The 20,292-nt window shown below is 39.1% G+C and overlaps 1 protein-coding gene across 3 annotated transcripts; it reads right to left on the bottom strand.

The window, feature by feature from the left end:
• Nucleotides 1–1,429: 1,429 nt before the first annotated feature.
• On the bottom strand, nucleotides 1,430–19,524 carry rab11fip2 (RAB11 family interacting protein 2 (class I)). Of its 3 annotated transcripts, none has more exons than XR_013934456.1 (7): nucleotides 19,368–19,524; nucleotides 17,878–18,485; nucleotides 13,631–14,034; nucleotides 12,643–12,982; nucleotides 11,452–11,515; nucleotides 3,414–7,741; nucleotides 1,430–2,114 (listed from the first exon to the last, which is right to left on the bottom strand). XR_013934456.1 is itself a non-coding variant. In XM_080449849.1 (7 exons), exons 3-7 carry the CDS (start codon nucleotides 18,228–18,230, stop codon nucleotides 7,517–7,519), a joined length of 1,386 nt encoding a protein of 461 aa, XP_080305975.1. In that variant the 5' UTR covers nucleotides 18,231–18,266; nucleotides 18,384–18,485; nucleotides 19,368–19,524; the 3' UTR covers nucleotides 1,430–7,516. The 3 variants fall into 3 exon arrangements, 2 of the variants coding, with proteins under 2 accessions (XP_080305975.1, XP_080305974.1); XM_080449849.1 differs by having other exon boundaries at nucleotides 1,430–7,741; nucleotides 17,878–18,266; nucleotides 18,384–18,485; XM_080449848.1 differs by having other exon boundaries at nucleotides 1,430–7,741.
• Between the last annotated feature and the right edge of the window lie 768 nt (nucleotides 19,525–20,292).

Here is a 20,292-nt window from a genome sequence, read left to right as displayed (position 1 = left end):
AACAATAAAGGGCCTGTAAATGACTAATTACCAAGTAATAACTTAACCCATACAGTATAACCAATGTTAAGTTGTGAATGATTGTGTATGTTCACAATTCAATAGCCAACATGCAAAGTAAACCATATTTTATGCTTCGTGCTTCAGAACAATTTGCCATATTATGCCATCGTTCAGATTGTGATTAATTTGTTGAATGTGGCCTGATTCATTAGATGTAGCACACTGAAGCACATAAATAGTTCAAATCAACCGTACGTTAACACAGGTGATATCTGATGTGTCTTTAACCACTTTAAACCTGGTGTCCCTATTTTGGGGTGTCATGTCATTATAGTGAAAATGTGTTTAAGTTACAAAAATATATTTTCTCTGCACGACACTGTCATACGTGGTATAAAATAGGCCTTTAAATTTGCTGCAAGTGGTGAAATACGTTTTTTTTGTTAAAAAGTAACGCTTTATATTCTGATAGCAATCATTGCTATAGTGTTTGTTCAGTGACAGGGGTCTCCCCATCTCTCCAACTCTTTAGTGCACATAAAATACAATTTTAGGTGGGTTACAGATTTCATCCAATCAGGAGAGAGAACCCATTTATCAGCTACAATTTTATAGTGTTCCAATTCCACATTTGCCCGCTCGTTTGTTTCATTACTTCCTATTGCACTTGTTTATCCCGTGTCCTGTAGGAGTTCCCTCTCCTGATAAAATTGGTCTCCTTACCTGAACTTTATTTTCAGTTTTCTAAAGAGCTCAAGCGATGGGGAGAACCCGGTTACTGAACAAAAACTCTATAGCATTGTTTACTGGTGGATTAATGGTAATATAGAGGTATTTAACACAAAGGAAGTTAGATTGACGTGGCAGAGGAGAGGTCATGTTTTAACCTGCTATGTGGAGAGGTGTGAGAGAATGAAACCCACCCACAAAGGCACCAGCCAGTAAACAAGTGTTTCTTGTCCCAAACGGTTTCACACATACTCCTTGCACACATAAGCAAATTAGAGGAGAGTTTTAACAAGCAATGTTGCTCCTCGGTTGTCAAATGATGCCACTTGTCTCTCATCCAGAGAAGGCATGGGAATTTCTCAAGAACAGGAGGGGCTGCTCAGCGCTGTAAGTGAACAAAAGCTGGACACAAATCAACACAATTAGCAACCCTAATCATGGTTTAACTGCTGCTTAGATCAGTCTGCAGAAACAAGGGTTACTTTAGCTTGTACAAAACAGTGAGACAAGTATTCAGCGCTTAGTATTCAATTTAGTGGCAGATGGCATCAGATGTATGCTCCTGTGAAAAAAATTACCAATGTAAGGATGTGTGGTAAAATGATCATGAGTTAGCGTTCTTTTGCCTCCAACAGGGGCCAATGTACATTTTATGTACACAATGGTGCTGAACAAATGAAAACAAGACACAGCAGGATTAAACAGTTTAAATAGTGAGTTTATTGAAAAGAACAATACAATCTTGCTTGTGCCTTTCAAATGGCATGTAGTGGATCATTGGCATTTTATAATGAATCAAAGACTGTACTGCTCCGAATGGAGAACAATATTAATTGTTGTGTGGAGAAAAAAGCTATGATATACACCACTAAATGCAAATGAATGAATGTTTACGATTCCACTTTACATATAGTAGTCAACACTGACCAACCTTAATCGGTTTCCACAATCATACAATGGTATATAGATCACACATCATTTCCAGAAATCCAGCCATATGACAACAAAACCATTCATTCTTCTCTCTTCACATCAGATTTTAAAACATCTACTGTAGCCCAGTGTGGAAAACAAATTAGCCATTTGCTTCCTTTTCTTCAGAAGGTACACTTGTTACTTATGAGACAAAACAAAAATGTATCCTGTACAATTCTGAGTTTGAATACATTATCATCAATTGGTTCGACATAATGCAGATTTAGACAATCATTTGGATCCCCATCCCCACATCAAGAAAATGCACTGTAATTTTATTTAAAAAATTGCATATTACCGTTTTACAAGAAATGAGTCACGTGCAGAAATTATGTATAGGGGAATCCACTTGCACCGTAAACATTTACTTACAGTGTAGAACAATCTTTCTTGTTATTGTACAAAGCCTGTAATTTGGAGAAATAAAACAAAACATGGGCGTTTAGTACAATTAGCAGAAAGAACAAAGTGCAACTATATGTCAAGGCCTTTCACGGGTGGTGTGTAACATGCCATGTTAGGTTTATAACATATCAAACGCAAAACTCATCTAGTTTTGCTTTTCCTTACGGTGTTGAGATATTTTCTTAGACTGTTGTCATTTTCTCCAAAACTCAGTGTCACATTATAAGCAACATCTGGGCAATTAGCTGGTGATTCCGCTTTAGTGTGTGGTCCTGATTTATACTTTGTCGTACGACAGTGTCCTGCACTGAAAATGGCCGGTCAACAAGCTTACAACACATTGCAATGCGACGCGTTATGAGGGTGTAGATCTGCTATTTTCGGCATTGGACACCATCATACAACAGAGTATAAATACGTAAATGACTGCCAGAGGATTGTGAGATCCTACTTCAGCATTATAGTCTGTCAAAAGATTGAATGCTTGGATTATCAACATTATATGTTTAACAGACCAAAAAAAAAATCATGGCAGAGACGTGCTAATCTGTAAATATTAAGTTTAAAGAAAATCTATGACTGGAGTCATAGATATATTTGATCAGAATGGCACATTTCTCTTCTCCACTACACACTCAAGACTCAACTCTTACCAAAGTCAGGGATGTATTTTCTGCTTTTATTTATTTCTCAGTAAAATAGTTGGGTAACAGGGAAAATATAAACAACCTATAACCACTACATGAAGAAAAAGTCCAAGTAACAGATATTAACAGCAAAATACTACCATTATCGGTTGAGAATTTTCTGTTATTTCAGATACACGGTCTTCTAAACTCATGCTATTTTTTTCCTTTCCATTTAACATCTAAAAAAACTACTATATATTTGAATATCATTTTGTTGCCCAGCAAAACAAAATGTCAAGGGTGGTGAAGGGACTTTCCAAATCCACTGTATGTAGGCCTGCATTAGAGATTTGAAGAGCTTGGCATATACCCATGGGCAGTTTGGATAGATACAGGTACAGACTTGTTAAAGTAAGTGGCAAATTATGTAATGATGTTTTAAGGATAAAGTAAGTTTACACTTTACAGTGGAAGGCTATTTGTGAAAGTTTTCTAAATCAAATTATTGACCCCCAACCAAGACCCATCTCCATAATGTCATGTACTGTACATAAAATAAAATAAAAAATTAAACAAACCTTTGGCCCTGTTCATACATTAAAAAGCATACATTTACATAATTAGCAAATTAATTAATAGTTTAAGTACATACAGTAAGCTACAGTAGCATACCAGGGATGGAAAGCAGATACGGTCATCATTCGTCTCCTTTTCCATGGTGTATCTTTTTTTTTCTCCTTCTTTTACTTCTCCCCAAATCGCTAAATTTGGAAAAGATGATACGGCAGGAAGCAAATTATGACCCTATTGACTTTCCATAACTAAGTCACCTGTATCTCTAGTGATACATACGACTGTAAAATGGTCACCCCAAATGAAATGGTTTCTTTGGATAGACCAAACACTTGAAAGGCCCACAAGGTTCCTCATTAGCGTAGACCAGTTTATATTTTTAAGAATGGTACATTTCAAAGCCAACCAAAATACATTCAGCTGTGGGAGATTTTGGCTCTGAAATATAAATAAGTCCAAAAGTAGATCAGGTACCTTTCATATGAAACTCAGCAGCAGAATATACAGTATATACTGTAGAAAAGAAACTAACTGGTACACAGCTAATGAAACAAAAAATGTCTATGAAAAATTAAACCTCCGACAGATACTCAACTTATACCAAAATACCAAAAGATACAGCAATTTGTACTTTGTATCATTTATGGTTTGGCATCATACAGTGTATAGGTCAAATGTAGTGTGTGGAAGCGAAGACAAGTTTCTTTCATAGATGTAAATGACACCCAAAACACCTAAAAGAAACTATAGCCGAGCTGTGTATCATCTGATTGAGATGTTTGATATATACTGTACAAGTTTGCATGAAGTGCAGTATAGCCTAACGCAAAGCATGTTTCTTAACACTGTACATGATACTGTTTAACAGCCAACAGAAATTAAGAACAAATGTAAACCTTTAAATCGATTAGTTGATCATTGTTGAACAAATGTAGGTAGCATTAACAAAAGCTGGAGGAAAAAACTACTTTCTAAAACGACCCTTAATTAGCCTTTCAACAATGATTTATACAATGATTGTGATAGTAACCTTCAGTAGTGTTCATATTCAACATTGTCTTGGACCGTAGACAACATGGCCTTAAAGTAAAAATAAGATCTAATGACAGCAAAGAACACATTCTTTTCACATTGCAATGATCTGCACAAAGGTGTTGCAAAACACTGAAATGAGGATGGTTAGCTTGGGATACAAGCCAAGACTGAGCAGGCTGTCAAATACTCTGTTAACCCATTAAAACCGGGAACGCATCTGTGTAACCATGCACTTTAAACCATTATTTTATACTTTGGCTATTAAAAAATCGTGAAATTTGTGCAAATCATATATATTTTTTAAAGCGAACATTTTTAACTCAAATCTTTGCTTCTGGGGGTCCCTGGAACAACATATTTTGAGATGGGGGTCCGTGGCCAAATACTTGACATGAAAAAGTTTGAGAACCACCAAATTTATGGGATTTAAAAGACATTTGTAGAATCCCCAGAAGCAAAGATTTGAGTTGTTTGCTTTAAAAAAATACATATATTCGAAGATTTGCACACATTTTCAAGATTTTTCTAAAAATAGCAGATCTACAAGCTCAAGCTTGTATATCTGCTATTTTTGAATGACATATGCTTTCCCGGTTTTAATGGGTTAACAGTTTATGGTAGTGTTGAATAACATCCATTGGTTGCATGACTCAAAAAGAATGTCAACTGCATAGAAGTGATATTTCCTATTGACAGGACATTAAAGTTTTGTTGACATTATGCATTACTTTAACTAAAATAAAAGGTAAAATCCGGGACTTATAGAAATTTATAAAAGGTTATTTTAACTAATCTGTAAGGTAGTATAACTAACACATCTGCAGTGGTTGGAGGTGGTCACTTATTTGAAGCAGATGGTGCATCAGATTGGAAACTAGATGCACCATCATTATTGTAGTGCGGACATTGTTGCATTTACTTCTTTCCGATGGAAGAGACAACAAACATAAGACTTACGGATTGTAGCTTTAACACGGATTGTAGCTTTAACATGTTTGCTAACACTTAACCAAAGACTTGCCCTTGGAAATCCATAGTTCTCACTGCTTTTGAGCCTTTTTTCTATACCAACAACACATTTTCTATAATAACAATAAAGTTATAAAAAATTGCATGCAGGCAATTATTTCGTAATGTATGAAGCAGAACACAGAAACATATTTCTGTGGATCTTACATGACACTTAGAAATATGACATTTTAAACTACAGGCGATTTTCTAATAAAAATAAGTGATCTCACTAAGGATAACCCGGGCAGCAATAATGGTGGTGTACTGCTAATGACTCATAGGCATACAGTATACGATGATGTGCTACCAAATGGAAATATCACTTCAAGGCACAGTTGAAAATAACATATTCATTCAATTGCAGCAAGAATTGCAACAAAGAATGTGACAAAGTTGTTTCCATATCAGTCCTTCATAGAGTAATTGATTTCTTAGCCAATCCATATACATTCAGTGTTGCAATAATACCAACCTTTAAATAAATACAGAATACACCATTTCCTTAGCAACGCAGGGGCAAGGGGGCCAGGGGTCACTGTGATGCAATAATTTACTTAGCATACAATACATTAAGTCAAAATAATATTGATCCATAAATGGGCAGTGTATAATCTATAAATAGTTTGTCAAGCAGATATGTACATAATGCAGCTTGGTACCGTAATACAATCTTCAGTAAGGATATGTTTGCAGATCTGCAATAACAAATCTCTGTAATAAACAAATCCAAACTATGTAACAAATCACATTCTAATGGAATCAGATTACTAAAATGGAAGATGCGCTCAACTTGAGAAAATTATTAAAAATGTAAACAATTTTCACCAACAGCAGAATAGCAATCAACTTGCTTAAATCATGATTATTGCACTTGTAAAACTATGACATGAGTACTGACTATAAGACCCTTGGTCTTGGAACCATAAATGATAGTCATCACAAGAAAAAAAAAAAGAACAAAAGCTGACAATTTGTAAGTGCTAAATGTGATATTTTTTTCTTTTTGTCAAAACTTTGTTCTGTAAAATATCACTGGGTAGAAAAACTGGACCACCATGTTATTTCAATCACAGAGACCGACCATTCATTCATTCTTCTACTGTAGCAGTACTTGAAGATCTTCATTGTAAAATCGTTTTCAATATGTGTGCATGATTACTAGGAGCCGAAGTGGATTACAAAATATTCAAATGTAAGATGATAAGATTATTTTTGGAATACTGAGCAATTATGTTTTTTTTCCACAATGGATACATAGCATTTTGGACTGAAACTCGTTGATTAGGGTGCGATTTGGTGTGACAGGGTAGAGAACATATGCATCATAGGATACAGTGTCTCAAGAAAGTCTGACACTAACTAGCCAAGTGTGTACTGTAAGTTTGGGTAGCAATTTCAAGACTTGTATCCAAGAGTAAACACAGTAATTACAGCTCCATCTTATCAACCACTTGACCACTGACATCTTTCAGCAAAGAGCAGACAACTGCTACTACAGCATCTGGTAAACATGACTTTGGCTACATTCACACTTTAAGAGCGTAGCCATATTTGCAATTGGTGCATGTGATTTAACAAACACATATATGCCTAATCTTAAAAAACAAACAAAACAAAAAAAACAGTACAGTATATGGAATTGCTTTGACTTGAGAAGCAGGTGACGTGTCCTCATTTTAGTACCTACCTACTGTAAGAATGTATTGCAACTAATAGAGACATAAAGAGCATTTTAAGATGGTACTGAACGAATGAGATACAGTACATTTTCCATGAACCTACCAACTGTGTGCAGAACTAACAAGCTAATCACCTTTCTGACTAGTGAACGTCTTCCTTTTGTTTTGAAAGGTCCCATGGTACGCACCTAATTTAATAATGATGAAGACACTGCTTGCTTAATAAAGTGGAACAACATAATCCACTCCTGGGATGAAGTCTGTGTTGACTGCACACAATATAATAAGTAACCAAAATGTACAAAATCTAGATATAAAAACTATATCATTGAATAAAAATGTTGAAGGGTAGGGGGGAAAAAACTAAAACCAAAAACGAATCATTCATTTGGCATTATTCTATTATTATTTTCTTACCTCTACCGCTAAACCTTCATTTTTTTGTTTTAACACTTAGTTCCGTCTTTCTTTTGAACACTACTTTTTAGAAATTTTACCCGCCTTCCTTTTTGGCTCATAGGGTGTCCGTAGAATGCTTGGCGTCTCCTCCATAACACGCACCAGCAGGTTATCGATGTAGTCTTCTAGCTCTCTGATGTGGGCGTCTTTCCTTTTCACCACCTCCTTCTGCTTGATGAGCTCCTGCACAACCTCCTCGAAGGATAAGCTGCTATATGCAGCAATGCTTTCCTGGGGCGTCTCCTAAAACAAAAATATTAAATAGTGTCATTTAAAAAAAATAAACCGTTTTGAGCACAACGTCTCATTAATGTCAGCAATAGATAAATACGGTAGGTGAAGAGGAAAGGTTCTGTTTAAGATCTTCACAACACAACTAAAATGGACTAATTAGATGTGTTGCCATAATGTGACATAATCTGTCACGTGTTTATCTTACGTTCCCTGTTGCTAATCAAGGCTGATTGAGAGCTTGTGATAAGAGGGCTAGGGTTACCGTCACAAAAATTTATGACAGATGTTATGATTTGTTGATGTCAAATAATAAATCACGTCAGATAACTACTCTAATGACTTCAACGCTATGAAAAGTTTTAAAGTTTTTTAAAAGATTGTTCTCCTCTTGAGAGGACATTATCTTAATATGGCATCCAGAGACCATGGGGTTCCAGGGTGTCTGTGGCTAAAAGATTGATAGTTAGGAACCAAATGGACCCTTATGCGTCTTTAACTCCAAGAGTGTACAAATGGAACCAAATGAACCCCCATAAGGGTCCATTTGGTTCCATTTGAAAAGGTTTTATCAATTGGAGATTCGTGGCCTACTTCATTTACAACTGGCTATGCTTACAGTGAAAAAAAACACCACTCATCTGCCAGTAGACTTGGGGGAGGTGCTGGAGCCAAAAGGAAACCAAATGAACAGTTTATTTATTTTTACATGTCTCAGCGTACACTTGTGTCCTTTGTTTTTTGCAGTACACTTACAGTAATTGTAGGACTACTACTCCCCTGAGTTTTGTCAATGGAATGTTTGGCACAGGTGTGACACATTCCTCAATCAAGTTATGACACCCTGAACCTTTATATACTGTCATATTCACTGATTACTTTATGAAGGTCACTATCACAGAAAGCTTGCAATATATATACAAAATGAAAAGATCTGATTTTGCACAGTTTTGCAGTATTTGAACAATTAAAGGGCTTTAATTGTTCAAACTGGCTATGCTTGAAAAAAAAAGTTACAAATCACTGTCACAAAATCACAAGGTATAATCTATTCCAACAAAGGGAGTTGGTCAGATAGTAGACAGGGGTTGCCTGTATACAGTATTAGCACTTTTGATTACAACAGCGCTGAGACATATGTTTTTGTTCCCTAGGGAAATGCAATGTCAATCTTAAGTTTGGTTTTGGGGACACTGCTGCAGGGCCAGGGTGTTATGGTACAATATGTGCAGGGGCACAAGAGCTGTAACGGTTTTTAATGAGGGACCATACTATCACTTCAGTACTGTGCATCCTCCCCTAACAGATAGAGAGCACCCTGTTTAAAATACCAAGCTTATCGCTTCCACTCCCAGGCTAGTGATGTGTAAAGACTGGAGAAAAACAAAGAGTGGAACTGACAAACAGGTATCTTATCAGCTCTGTTAAGGACACATTTCACCAAAAGCCACAGTTGATTTATTATGTACTTAATCTCACCTATATCCCTTGAACCCTAAACTGCTTTGCACCGATTTGCAGTGAGAGTTAATACAGTAGTTTATATTTCCCTCAAAGTGGTGTCTCCAGGAAGACATTTAGTCCACACTGACTGTAAAAACACAGAGTGTTTAAATGAGATTGTACACTTTGAAACTTAAATTAACATTTAGATATACGGTACTGTAGATAGATTTTACTGAACATGTAAAACACATGGACTAACTATTTAGTGAAGAGTTAAATTAACAGTCAGGATTTTCCTGTGTAGGCTCATATGTGAATGTGGCTTTTTAGGAATTCAATTCAAACTAAGCATTACAGTATCTACCAGTAAAGATCCCACTATAAAATGAAGAAAACTGTCAGCCCTCATCCATTTTTCTCCTCAGTATGTTGACCAATCGATTTGACACATGGTTGCTGTCGGGCAGAAACCTTGGATCTCCAGTCTCCATATTTCAACTTTTTATGTTTTTGTTTTGTCACTTAATGCCCTACCAGTAAGGCTGGGATATCTAGATGAGATAATCAACTTAGCCTATTTGAGGAGGAATAAAGGGTGATTTATACATAGCTGCGTGCCAAAAATAGCTGATCTACAAGCTCGATTCATGAGCCTGTAGATCGGCCATTTTCGCTTCGCGATACTGGCGAGCAACCAAGCATAAATCATCCTCGAGTGCTGACAGCCATAAGGAAGTGGATGTTGGTTTCACACAAACGTGTGAGCGCGTGCACACATACACACACACACACACACACACACACACACAAAATAACATCGTAATCAAGACCTGTAGTGGCTGGTGACAGGCCTGGAAATGACCATGAACTGGCAAAGTAATGATGAGCATTTTTGTGCGATCAGTAGTGAGGAGAAGATAAGGCACACACTTGGCATTCTCCAGTTGTCTCATTACCGTTTCTAATGAGCTCAGCTTTGAGAATCTAAAAGCTCGGTCCTTTGAAATCTCTCACTGTCCTCCCCTCCCCCTGTGTGGTTAATTAGGGCCTGGAAGCAGAGGAAATGGGAACTGCCATTTCTGCTGGGCGCTGTTGCAGACGCAGGGGCCACGTGTGGCTACCGACAGCCCTCAACACCCACAGAGCAAGGTGAGGAAAGCCATTATCAGCAGTCTCCTTCGCATTTAGACATCACTTAAGCAACTGTTCAAACTCCTACCATGCAAATACCAATTTTGCATTGTAATAGTCTGCAATATCTTGACGCTCTTGAAAATGTAATTTAGTTATTTAATAACTTTATTTGTATTGCACCTTCCATATATAAAATGCAGCCTTAAGTGCTTCACATATAAATGGCAAAAGAATGTTAAAATAGTATGTTGTTAACTGAAATTCATTGGAAGCCTGCACAAGAGTTTCACCCACTCCTTTTCAACTGTTGTAAATTTATGTGACAATAATCTGAATTGAAGATGAAGTTGGGGGGAGGTAAAAAGGAATAATTCAATATGAAGTTCAAAATATGTCAGCAGTTGAATGCCGCTCATCAATGGAAAATAAAATCAAAAACTCCAATTACTGAATCACTGTCACATACATCTGTTATGTTTGATCTTTGGTACCAAAATTTCACACTGCCTCAAATTATGATCAGATTGGAGATGATCATGATGGCCGATGTTTTCAGCTGCTAATTAGTTGAATGGCACCTCTGAAAATTGCAAAGGCCCCTCAGAGATCAACATCACTAGCTGTAATGTCAAATGAGGCTTCTCAATTAAAACTATTTTCAGTCCTAATTAAAGCGTCATTGGGAAAAATGACATACGAGAAAAGCGGATTTTGTTTATAGAATAAGAGCTGTAGTGACTTCACCAATATTCACTGAGGGGTCAACTTTAGTCAGATGGGTGCACAATAACATCAATGTCCAGGGCTCTTATATATTTGGATTTTTCGATCCATTTATTATTCACACCTTTGGTTGGTATCTGGCATAGTTCATATAGATGTTTCTTTCCATTCAAGTCCAAAAGATAAACAATAAATCCCTCACAACAGACTGAAATGACAACATGGCACAGCATGGACACATGTACTCAGTAGAAAACTGTGGCTTTCCCACTTGCATACCTGGCACCAATCACCTATTAGCCAGGTATATACCATTCCACCCTGTAGTGGATCAGAGAACCACACCTATGCACCGTGATTTACATACACAGAATAAACAGAAATAATATTTTGGCCCCAACAGGAGCTTTTCTTTTTACCTTTTTCTTGCCGTAGTCCTCTCTGGTTTTACGGCCTTGTTTACCTGAGGGCGGCTTTTTATCACTGCAAAATAATTAAATGTACAATAAGTTATTGTCATATAGAATAGACTTTTTGCTATCTTTGTGAGTGTGTATGTGAGCATCATTCATTTACTTATAACAGGATCTAATGCATGTGAGCACATACATTATGTTGATGAAACCCAACTTGAAGGAAAGGGAGTTTGGCAAGAGTCACCATATACATGAAGGCAACAGATAAGCATTTTCTGTTTTCTTGGTAATGCATCAAGCTTATACCACAAATATTATAGGTCAAACTGTTAACGCTCGAATATATATTCATCTGCCTCAACATAAATGACCACAAAACTGCATGACAGAGGCAATGGGCAAAGAGTGATCATACACATCGAAGTGTTATTCAGCCTATTTGCTTGTATTAGCACAAGCAAGTATATTGTATCAACAAATATTATAGCTCAACTCCCCCACCTCATCTGTGTGAACATAGATGACCACTAAGCTCCTGTCTGCCAGAGGCAGCAGTAAGAATGATAGACTAGTGCCTTCAGAAAGATAAGTGGTTAATTGGGTAGTCTATCTCTCCGGAAGATCTCATTACTGTAGCTCTGAGGGCTCCGTTATCAAGCCAGGGCTCTCTAAAGAACCACTAATGACACCTTCCATTCTGATAAACCAGAACTTAGCCACAGTGCTCACCAACGAGTGTACATCTATGTGGAATGAGGGACATGGATACGGATGGCTTAGTTTAGTGTTCCCAACAACAAAACAGCACATTAGCCGGAGAAACAAGGCAACTTAGGTTCTAAAATATATGTGTATTGTACCAGAGCAGATGTATTTAAGACACTTGAACAAAATAAAGATATCAGGAGTAAAATCAGGAGTATAGAGATGACACAAAGTCTATCGCAATAGATTTGGGTCAGAATTAATACAGAATTTAAACACCTTATTTTATACTTTGTCATATGGTAGCCAATCTACTGTACATGCTCACTACACGTTAGGTCACGAATCACAACACATTGTGAGCTTGTAGATCAGTTATTTTCACTATTTTTGGAAAATCTTCACCTATAAGGACATGCCCATAATGACACCAGGTTGAAAGTGGTAACTCACAGCGTCTAAACTATGTAGACATGGCTGAAGTTCTACCTGGCTTTGTAGCTGGTGCTGAAGGGGTTGGTGTCTCCTTCGCTGCTGAAGGGGTTAGGCGAACGTAGGTCTCCCGAGCTGCCCGAACGCCCTCCGTTTCCGGTCTTGCGGCCATCCTTCTTACCCGTCACGCGTTCCAGAAGGCTGACCTTCTCCTTTTTCTCCTTCCGGTCCCACAGCTGCCCTGACTCCCCCTCGAACGGGTTGCGGTTGCGTGGGAGCGTGGCATACTTCTGCGGCAGGGTGTCACTGATATCAGTGAAAGGGTCTCCGTGCGCCTCGCCATCCTGGAAGGCGGGTACCTCGCTCTGGGAACGCGTGTGGCCGGCTGAATCTTTACCTATTTGAGAAAAGGCAATGTTTTTCCATTTGAACCAACTCAAAGAAAAAGCTGATTTATCTCTATCTATATATCTAACTAATACTTAGTTAACTTGGGTCAGCTCTGTACTTGGTCTGCTCTTTATTCCCTCTACACCAAATCTCTTCGCCCAAAAATAGCTGATCTTCAAGCTCACAACACGTCACGATAAGTTGTGAGCTTGTAGATCGGCTATTTTTGGCAAATGTTCCTCCCAGAATAGGGATCCTAGGGTTTAAGGTCCAAAATCGACTTCAAACACCTAGATTCACTCTGCATTTCTCCCAGTGGAAGTAATGTAATGGACACATGTGGTGCTTCATGGGAACTGTAGGTGGTGACAAAGGGAAAGGCACTTGTTTCACATGAGTACATTTTTATGTCTACACATTACTGTACTTTATGGATGTGACAAAATCCATACATTTTGGTCTTAAGAAAAGATATTCAATCCAGCAATGGAAGAATACTGCCAAAATACATACAATGCTGTCCTCTGGTGAGCAGGAGGAAGACATTGTAAGTGGAGTTCCTTTTAAGCCAGTAGGGGGGGGATTATTATTAAGTTGACAAAAATGAATAATAAAGAAAAGGAAAAAAACAAATCGAGAATGCTTATATCCTCACCAAGCTCTTCGATGGAGTTCATGGAGTCCAATTTGGGGCGGAAGTGGGTTCCAATTAGGTCTGACATGGAGTGAGCAGCGGACAGCTTCTGAGATCCAGCAAGTAGTGGCCTTTTGGCCTTGGCCTCAGACTGCACTTGTGGCTCTTGGGCGTCGTGGTGGTGGTGAGGCTCCGAGTCAGAGTGCAGAGTGGAGCGAGGCAGGATGGCCGAAGAGGTGTCCGAGTAGCTGCTCTTGCGGCCCTTCATCTTGTCCTTGAGCTTGGAGAAAGGAGAGCGGGGCTTGTCCTTCATGGAGAGGTCAAACATGCTGGCCGTCATGTTGTTCCTCATGAACTGGATGCTGACCTGGATGCGGCCACGTTCTTTCCTCTTCTTCCCTGGCCTAGACTCCAAGGAGTACCAGCTTGACAAGGGAGTAGGGGGTGGGGGGGGAGCGTACGGTTACATTTTACAAGTTATATTGTAAAATGATATTAAAGTACAAGATTTATGTAAATCTTTATCAAATTTTTTTTGTTGATTTGGCCCAAATAAAAACAATGTGAATAATGTGAAAGAAACAAAGACATGGCCCACAGACATACTTTTTCATGTTTTAATTTCTACGGAGTGTACATAGGGTTTTTTAAATCATGGAGTAGACTCATTCTATGTTCTCCGTATGCTACACACAAATACACAGGCCTAAATCATTTGAACCTTTCTTGACACATTAAAAAAAGAAAAAGTAAGCAGTAACAATCCATCTATTATTCAAAAGGATAAACACTATTCCTTGCAAACTGAATACAGGAAATGGCCTACTGCAGAATAAGGTGCCACCATTTCAAGCTGCTTTCTGGCGCCTATTTGCTTAACCTCTGTGCTTTTTCTACTGGAAGTAATGGGATTTATGCCTTCACTGTGAGCAAAATAAAAGGTGACATTTGCACAAATCTGGCCTTTGTTCAGATCTGCAACGACAAGCGATTGGGAAATTTCTAAGCCACGTTATAGGACAAACCGGCAGTTCATACATGCTAATGAGAAGCACTCATACATTGCAAGGCCTTTTTACAGGCCTTGCAATGTATTTAGGAAATCCTCATTCAAAATACTAGTCAGTATTAACCACTTAGGCCCTATATACATTGTCGATTGATTTATACCAAAAAAATATAGCTGATCTACAAGCTCACGACACGTCGCAATGTTATGAGCTTGTAGACAACTTTTCCCTTTTATATTTCTTATTTAACCCATTGAGACCTGGAACGCATCTGTGTCACTTTAGATTTCTTTGGCTATTCAAAAATAGCAGATATACAAGCTCATAGCGCGGCACAGAGTGCCGCGCTATGAGCTTGTACATCTGCTATTTTTGAAAAATCTAGATTTTTTTTTTGTTTTAGATTTTTTTAGTTAGGATTTAGAAAACATTTTTAAGAATCGCCTCAGGTCTTAATGGGTTAAAAATGGCCTATAATGAAATGCCCAAAATAAGGACACCAGGGTTAATGTTTCTGCTAATGTTATCCTAAGATATTTCTAGTGATAAGTGACAGCAGTGAATGATGAGTACTAGGCTACAGACCTGAGCCTACAGTACAATTTTGTCGGGGAGCTGCCTTAGCGTTCAGCCCGAGAGCCATGGCATGATGAAAGGCCTCGCGGGGTTCTAATTCCCATGCTGTGCGCCATCCTGAGCCTGTTTCAGCAACCAGTGCGCCACAGCGGTGGGGCCGCCGCTGCACTTCACGTGCATGTCAAGGCCAAGATAAACTCTCCCTCTGCTCGGAACCACAATACTCCCACTCTACCCGGACCGCTGGGAACCTCCTCACAATCAACAAACACAGGTGTGCGATAATTAGGGGGCTGCCTACTCGGATATCGAGACGGACTTTCCTCCCCAATATGTCAGTTCAAAAACACTGCGGCCGGGTCCACGGGCAACACGGGACCACTGTAGTGCATGGATATAGTATCTGGAATTTAAGCCTCATTGTCAGTGTTTCTACAGTGTGGGATTAGGCCAACAAGCTACGAGGGCATATCCATTACATTACAGTGCTGTATTGAAAATGTACAGGGGCCTGGAGGTGCATCAACTCGAGCACCTAAAACAAATACAACGATCCCCACTGATTATGACATATTGTGATTCTTCCCAACTGATGGGTAAAAAAGGAAGTGTGCTAATGTCCTCGCAGGCTGACATGTGCCGTGAGCTAATTAACACCAGACCCAATTCGGCTATTCTTTTCCTGAGGCTCAGTGTACGGTTAAGCAACTGCATATGGGTGTGACTGACCCTGTGCTTTTAGAGCCAACACACACCCCCGTACAATGGCCAGACTAGTATGATATAATGGACGGGTGTAGTTTCTAGTGCATTCACGTCTCTAAAAATATTTTTCAAGTGGGTTAAACTTAATAAGAATGACTAACAAGACATGTTTGGCCAGCTCCACCACATTAAGTTAGGCTAACAGTGTCTCCCCATGTCAGAGCTCAAACCAAAACCCACATCATCATAACACAGTACACAACACAACACATTTGATAGTTAAGCCTATTCTTGATTCAGTATTAACCGATAAAGAAACCAGCAGGACATGGCAACCAGAGACAATTATTTGTGGTAACTAACATGAGCTATAGGAATGCAACGCTACCACTTGATCACTGAATGTCCTGTATGGGCTGAACAGAGGAACCATAAAGAAAGCTTACTGCTGCCCTTGCTAGACCAGTTAACAAACCAGGCTACACCCATTTAAATCACAGTAGGCCTACCACCAACATCAACATTTTTGATCAACAAATCAAACAGCAGGTGATAAGAAAATGCAACAGTGATTCAAAGAGTAAACATAAAAGACAGGCTAGCTCATAGATTAGAATGTAAAGAGAACTAAAGATAAAATGGCAGTGCGAATGCTCACTATGACAAATCACAAGCAGTCTAAAAACACTTTCACCCTCTCATCCCTATTTTGGACATGCCATTATAGACAAGCATTTTCAAAAAATGTAAGAACTTTTCAAAAATCTATAAGCTCAACGTGTCACAGTGTCTTGTGAGCTTGTAGATCGGCTATTCTTGAAATAGGGCTTAAGTGGTTGACCCACAACTCAGGTTCTAAAATATTTGTGTATTGTACCAGAGCAGTTAAAGCCACGATACAACCCTAATTTCCTTTTTTCTGCTCAAGAATGATTGACAGTTGTGCAAATATTTTCCACTTCCTCCTAGTGTTTGTTCCTCTTTCATTAACAAATCTGTGTCACTACAGCTCTACAACACTAAACTGTGCTTTAAATCTGTGCAGTCCCACAATATACCAAGCCCTGACGGTCTTATGTAATTCTGCATAAAAAGTATTATAAGTAAGAACATTAAATAAATATATTCCATGGACAGGTCACATCGGTGGCATTCAAATTACATTTGATTGAAAGACGCATTCCATTGAAAGACGCATTCCAGCATATTAATTTTATGAGTAGTTAATCAGCTCTTGTACAAGGCTGTAATCAAGGCTGATTAGCTTACCATTCGTTTCATTCACCTACTCCTGCAACAAGGATAGGTGAAGGATATTAATTAATTTATATACTGTATACATTTGGTAAAAACCTTTTTTATGTTTATTTATTTAGAGTAGCCGATTATTTTTGACCCCTTTTCTCCCCTATTTAATCGTTATGCCAATTAATTCCTCCCCACACACATTTCTGTGTTGTCACTGCTGTTGTATCCTATTGACTCACCTGCCAGTGAGGAGCCCCCACCGGGAGGACGTAGGGCCTTCGTCATACTCCTCCCGCCCAACACTCCCCGCTGACAGGTGCCGCCCCAGTCTGTAGGAGTACATGCAATGACCAATATCACCCTCCCCGCCCGGCTTCCCTCCCCCCAAAACCTGTCATACTGTTTAGAATTCTTGAGCTTCTATTGTAGGGTAACCTGACAAATGACAATGCTGAGTATATCTACCGGTACAGTGCCATGCACAGTTCTGTAGAAACAATCTATCAGGGTGAGGCTGTGGTTTTGTTTACGTGCAAGCCCATGAAAGCCATGGGCCTCCTCACAAAGATCTGCCAAAGACAGTCCAACTGTATGTGGCTCCCTTGCAAGCAACAGCGATACTAGCCTAAGCCTAGTATATTGTACTGTACAATAGTGGTGGGCAGAGTTGGGCGGTTACTGTATATGCATATGAGTTGAAGAACTGGACTTTGTGTGGGGGACACTTACTCAATTTTCCTCCGCTCCTTATTATCAAAGATTTCATTGAGGTTGATGGTCCTCTGGCCCAAGAACTTATCCATCCCAACCAAGGAGCGGTGCATCACGATGAGGCAGAGTTCATATACTTCCGGGTTGCCCTCCAGAAGGAGACCAGGTAGTTCAAAGGAGGCCTCCTCTCTCCAGATGGGGTTGAGTGTCTTCTCCGCCACCGAGGTCGAGTACTTTTCTTTGCCGAGTTGGATGATGGTGTAGGCGTCATTGGTGCCATTTTTGCCCTTAGGCTGTAAACCAGTTGCTTGAAGAACAGTGGCTTGGACATGGGTCGGGAACCACTTTTGAGACTGTTCCACCAGTGACATGGTCAGCTCTGTTTGTTAACTGTTAGCCATTCAAATCTATGTCAATGTGAAACAAATATTAATTCTCAATCAAGTGCTCTGTACAAAAACAAAACGCTCTGCTGATGCATTATGCTTTGGCGTGTTTGTTACTGTGTCTTATTATGTGCATACAGTAGCAGACTTCAAAAGTGATGACAGATCTGACCGGCTGAGCTAGCTTCATCCTTTTGTATTTTCAGCACATCACAAATGTCCAAGCCACTGCTGAGTCATCTAAACGTGTCCAACAAAGAGATGAGAGCATCGTTACCATTCCCAGCAGTACAGTTATCACAACATGACTCACTGCTGCTATAGCTCAGTGGTTCTCAACCTTTTCAGACCGTGACCCCCCAAAATAATCATATCTGAACTGGGGACGCCACAGATAAATGTTGTGAAAATAGCAGATCTACAAGCTCACAACGCTTGTAGATCAGCTATTTTCTAATGTGTTGCCCCTTTCTTAGATTATTTGACAATTTGCCCAATGTTTGACCAGTTATTATAGTATAGTTTTTTGTATTACTTTTGATGCTGTAATGGTAAAAGTGAAATTAGATATTAAAAAGATCTTAAAAGTTAAAGTCCCTAAATTGTCACTTCACTGTCATCTGGGGACCCCCCTGGTCATCTGGGGACTCCCCCAAAATCATGTGGGGACCCCCCTAGTCATCTGGGGACTCCCCCAAAATCATGTGGGGACCCCCCCTAGTCATCTGGGGACACCCCCCAACAACCTGTGGGTCCCGACATGGTCCCGACTCACAGGTTGAGAACCACTGCTATAGCTAATGGTTTTAGCTTGCGTTTGTAGCACTCTCTCACACACACACACACACACACACACACACACACACACACAGCATGCTATCTCTGCTTCTCTTTCGCCTTTAGCTGGTCGTAGCTTTGTCATAGATACAATAACAGTGTACATAAAGTAGACATAACGATTGCATCGCTTAGAAGCATCGATGAACGCACGTTAAACACGTCCATGCAGTATTAACACAGGACTTTACAGTGTTAGGAATGGGACTGTTAGCTAGGAGCGGCTAACGTATTAGCTGCCACCATGCAAGTAAGCTCACACTCACACTCATTACATCTACATACCTGGATGCCATTTTCACTGATAGTAAGTCATTCATTCCCTCAGAAGCACAAGGATTGGCTCCTCAGTGGCATTTCTGCGTTGTGATCTGTAAGATCTACAAGGCAGCTAACAGCTGCTGTTGATAGGATCCATTGCAGCCCACTCTGCTCTCTCTCTCCCTCTACAATTCCAGCCCTGCATTACTTCCTAGTCTGACATCACATCCACTAGCCTGGGTTAAAGTTCAAGCACCTCCCCCTATGCAACTAAAAGGTAGGGTAGTGATATTTTTTAGTTTTTTGTTAAAAAGGTTAAAGTACTATTCTGATAGTAATCATTGCTGCAGAGCGTTTGTTTGGTCACAGGGGTCTCTCCTGCTCTTTAGTAAACAGAATATAGTACATGTTCAGGTAGGTGACAACATTTAAGCCAATCAGGAGAGAGCACTGAAAATGCATTTTCTGTTTAATAAAGAGCTGGAGAGAAATGGGAGACTCCTTTTACTGAACAAACACTCTATAGCAATGAGGACTATCAGAAAATAGAGCTATTTAACACTTATTTTAACCAAAGTAAATCACTTACCCTACTAGGTATAGAATATAGCAGTGGTGGTAAAAGTACTTTTTTTTTTTTTACTTAAGTAAAAGTATCAATACTGCAATGTAGAAGTACTCTGTTACAAGTAAAAGTCTGGAATTCAAAATCTACTTGAGTAAAAGTACAAAAGTATTCAAAATGTACTCAAAGTACCAAAAGTGGAAAGTACTCATTATGCAGAATGTCCCATTTCACAAGTTTTCAAATGTATAAAAAATCTTTTGAAAATAGCAGATCTACAAGATCTTGCAGTTCGACTATTTTTAAATGGCCGAAATGTATATAGGGCTGAAGTGGGTAATGTATGTTTTGTAATAATAACCCAAATCTACAAAGTAACTAACT

Source organism: Gymnoscopelus braueri, assembly GCF_963280865.1.
Source record: "Gymnoscopelus braueri genome assembly, chromosome: 14".
Lineage (NCBI taxonomy): Eukaryota > Metazoa > Chordata > Actinopteri > Myctophiformes > Myctophidae > Gymnoscopelus > Gymnoscopelus braueri.
The sequence above is the reverse complement of the archived record's forward strand: the minus strand, read 5'-3'. Positions and strand labels throughout refer to the sequence as shown.

Coding starts and splice junctions, on each gene's coding strand:
- rab11fip2 (XM_080449848.1), bottom strand. CDS start 18,230: ATGTCACTGGTGGAACAGTCTCAAAAGTGGTTCCCGACCCATGTCCAA. Junction 14,035..17,877: donor AAGGAGCGGAGGAAAATTGA/GTAAGTGTCCCC, acceptor TCCCTTGTCAAG/CTGGTACTCCTTGGAGTCTA. Junction 12,983..13,630: donor GAACTCCATCGAAGAGCTTG/GTGAGGATATAA, acceptor TTTCTCAAATAG/GTAAAGATTCAGCCGGCCAC.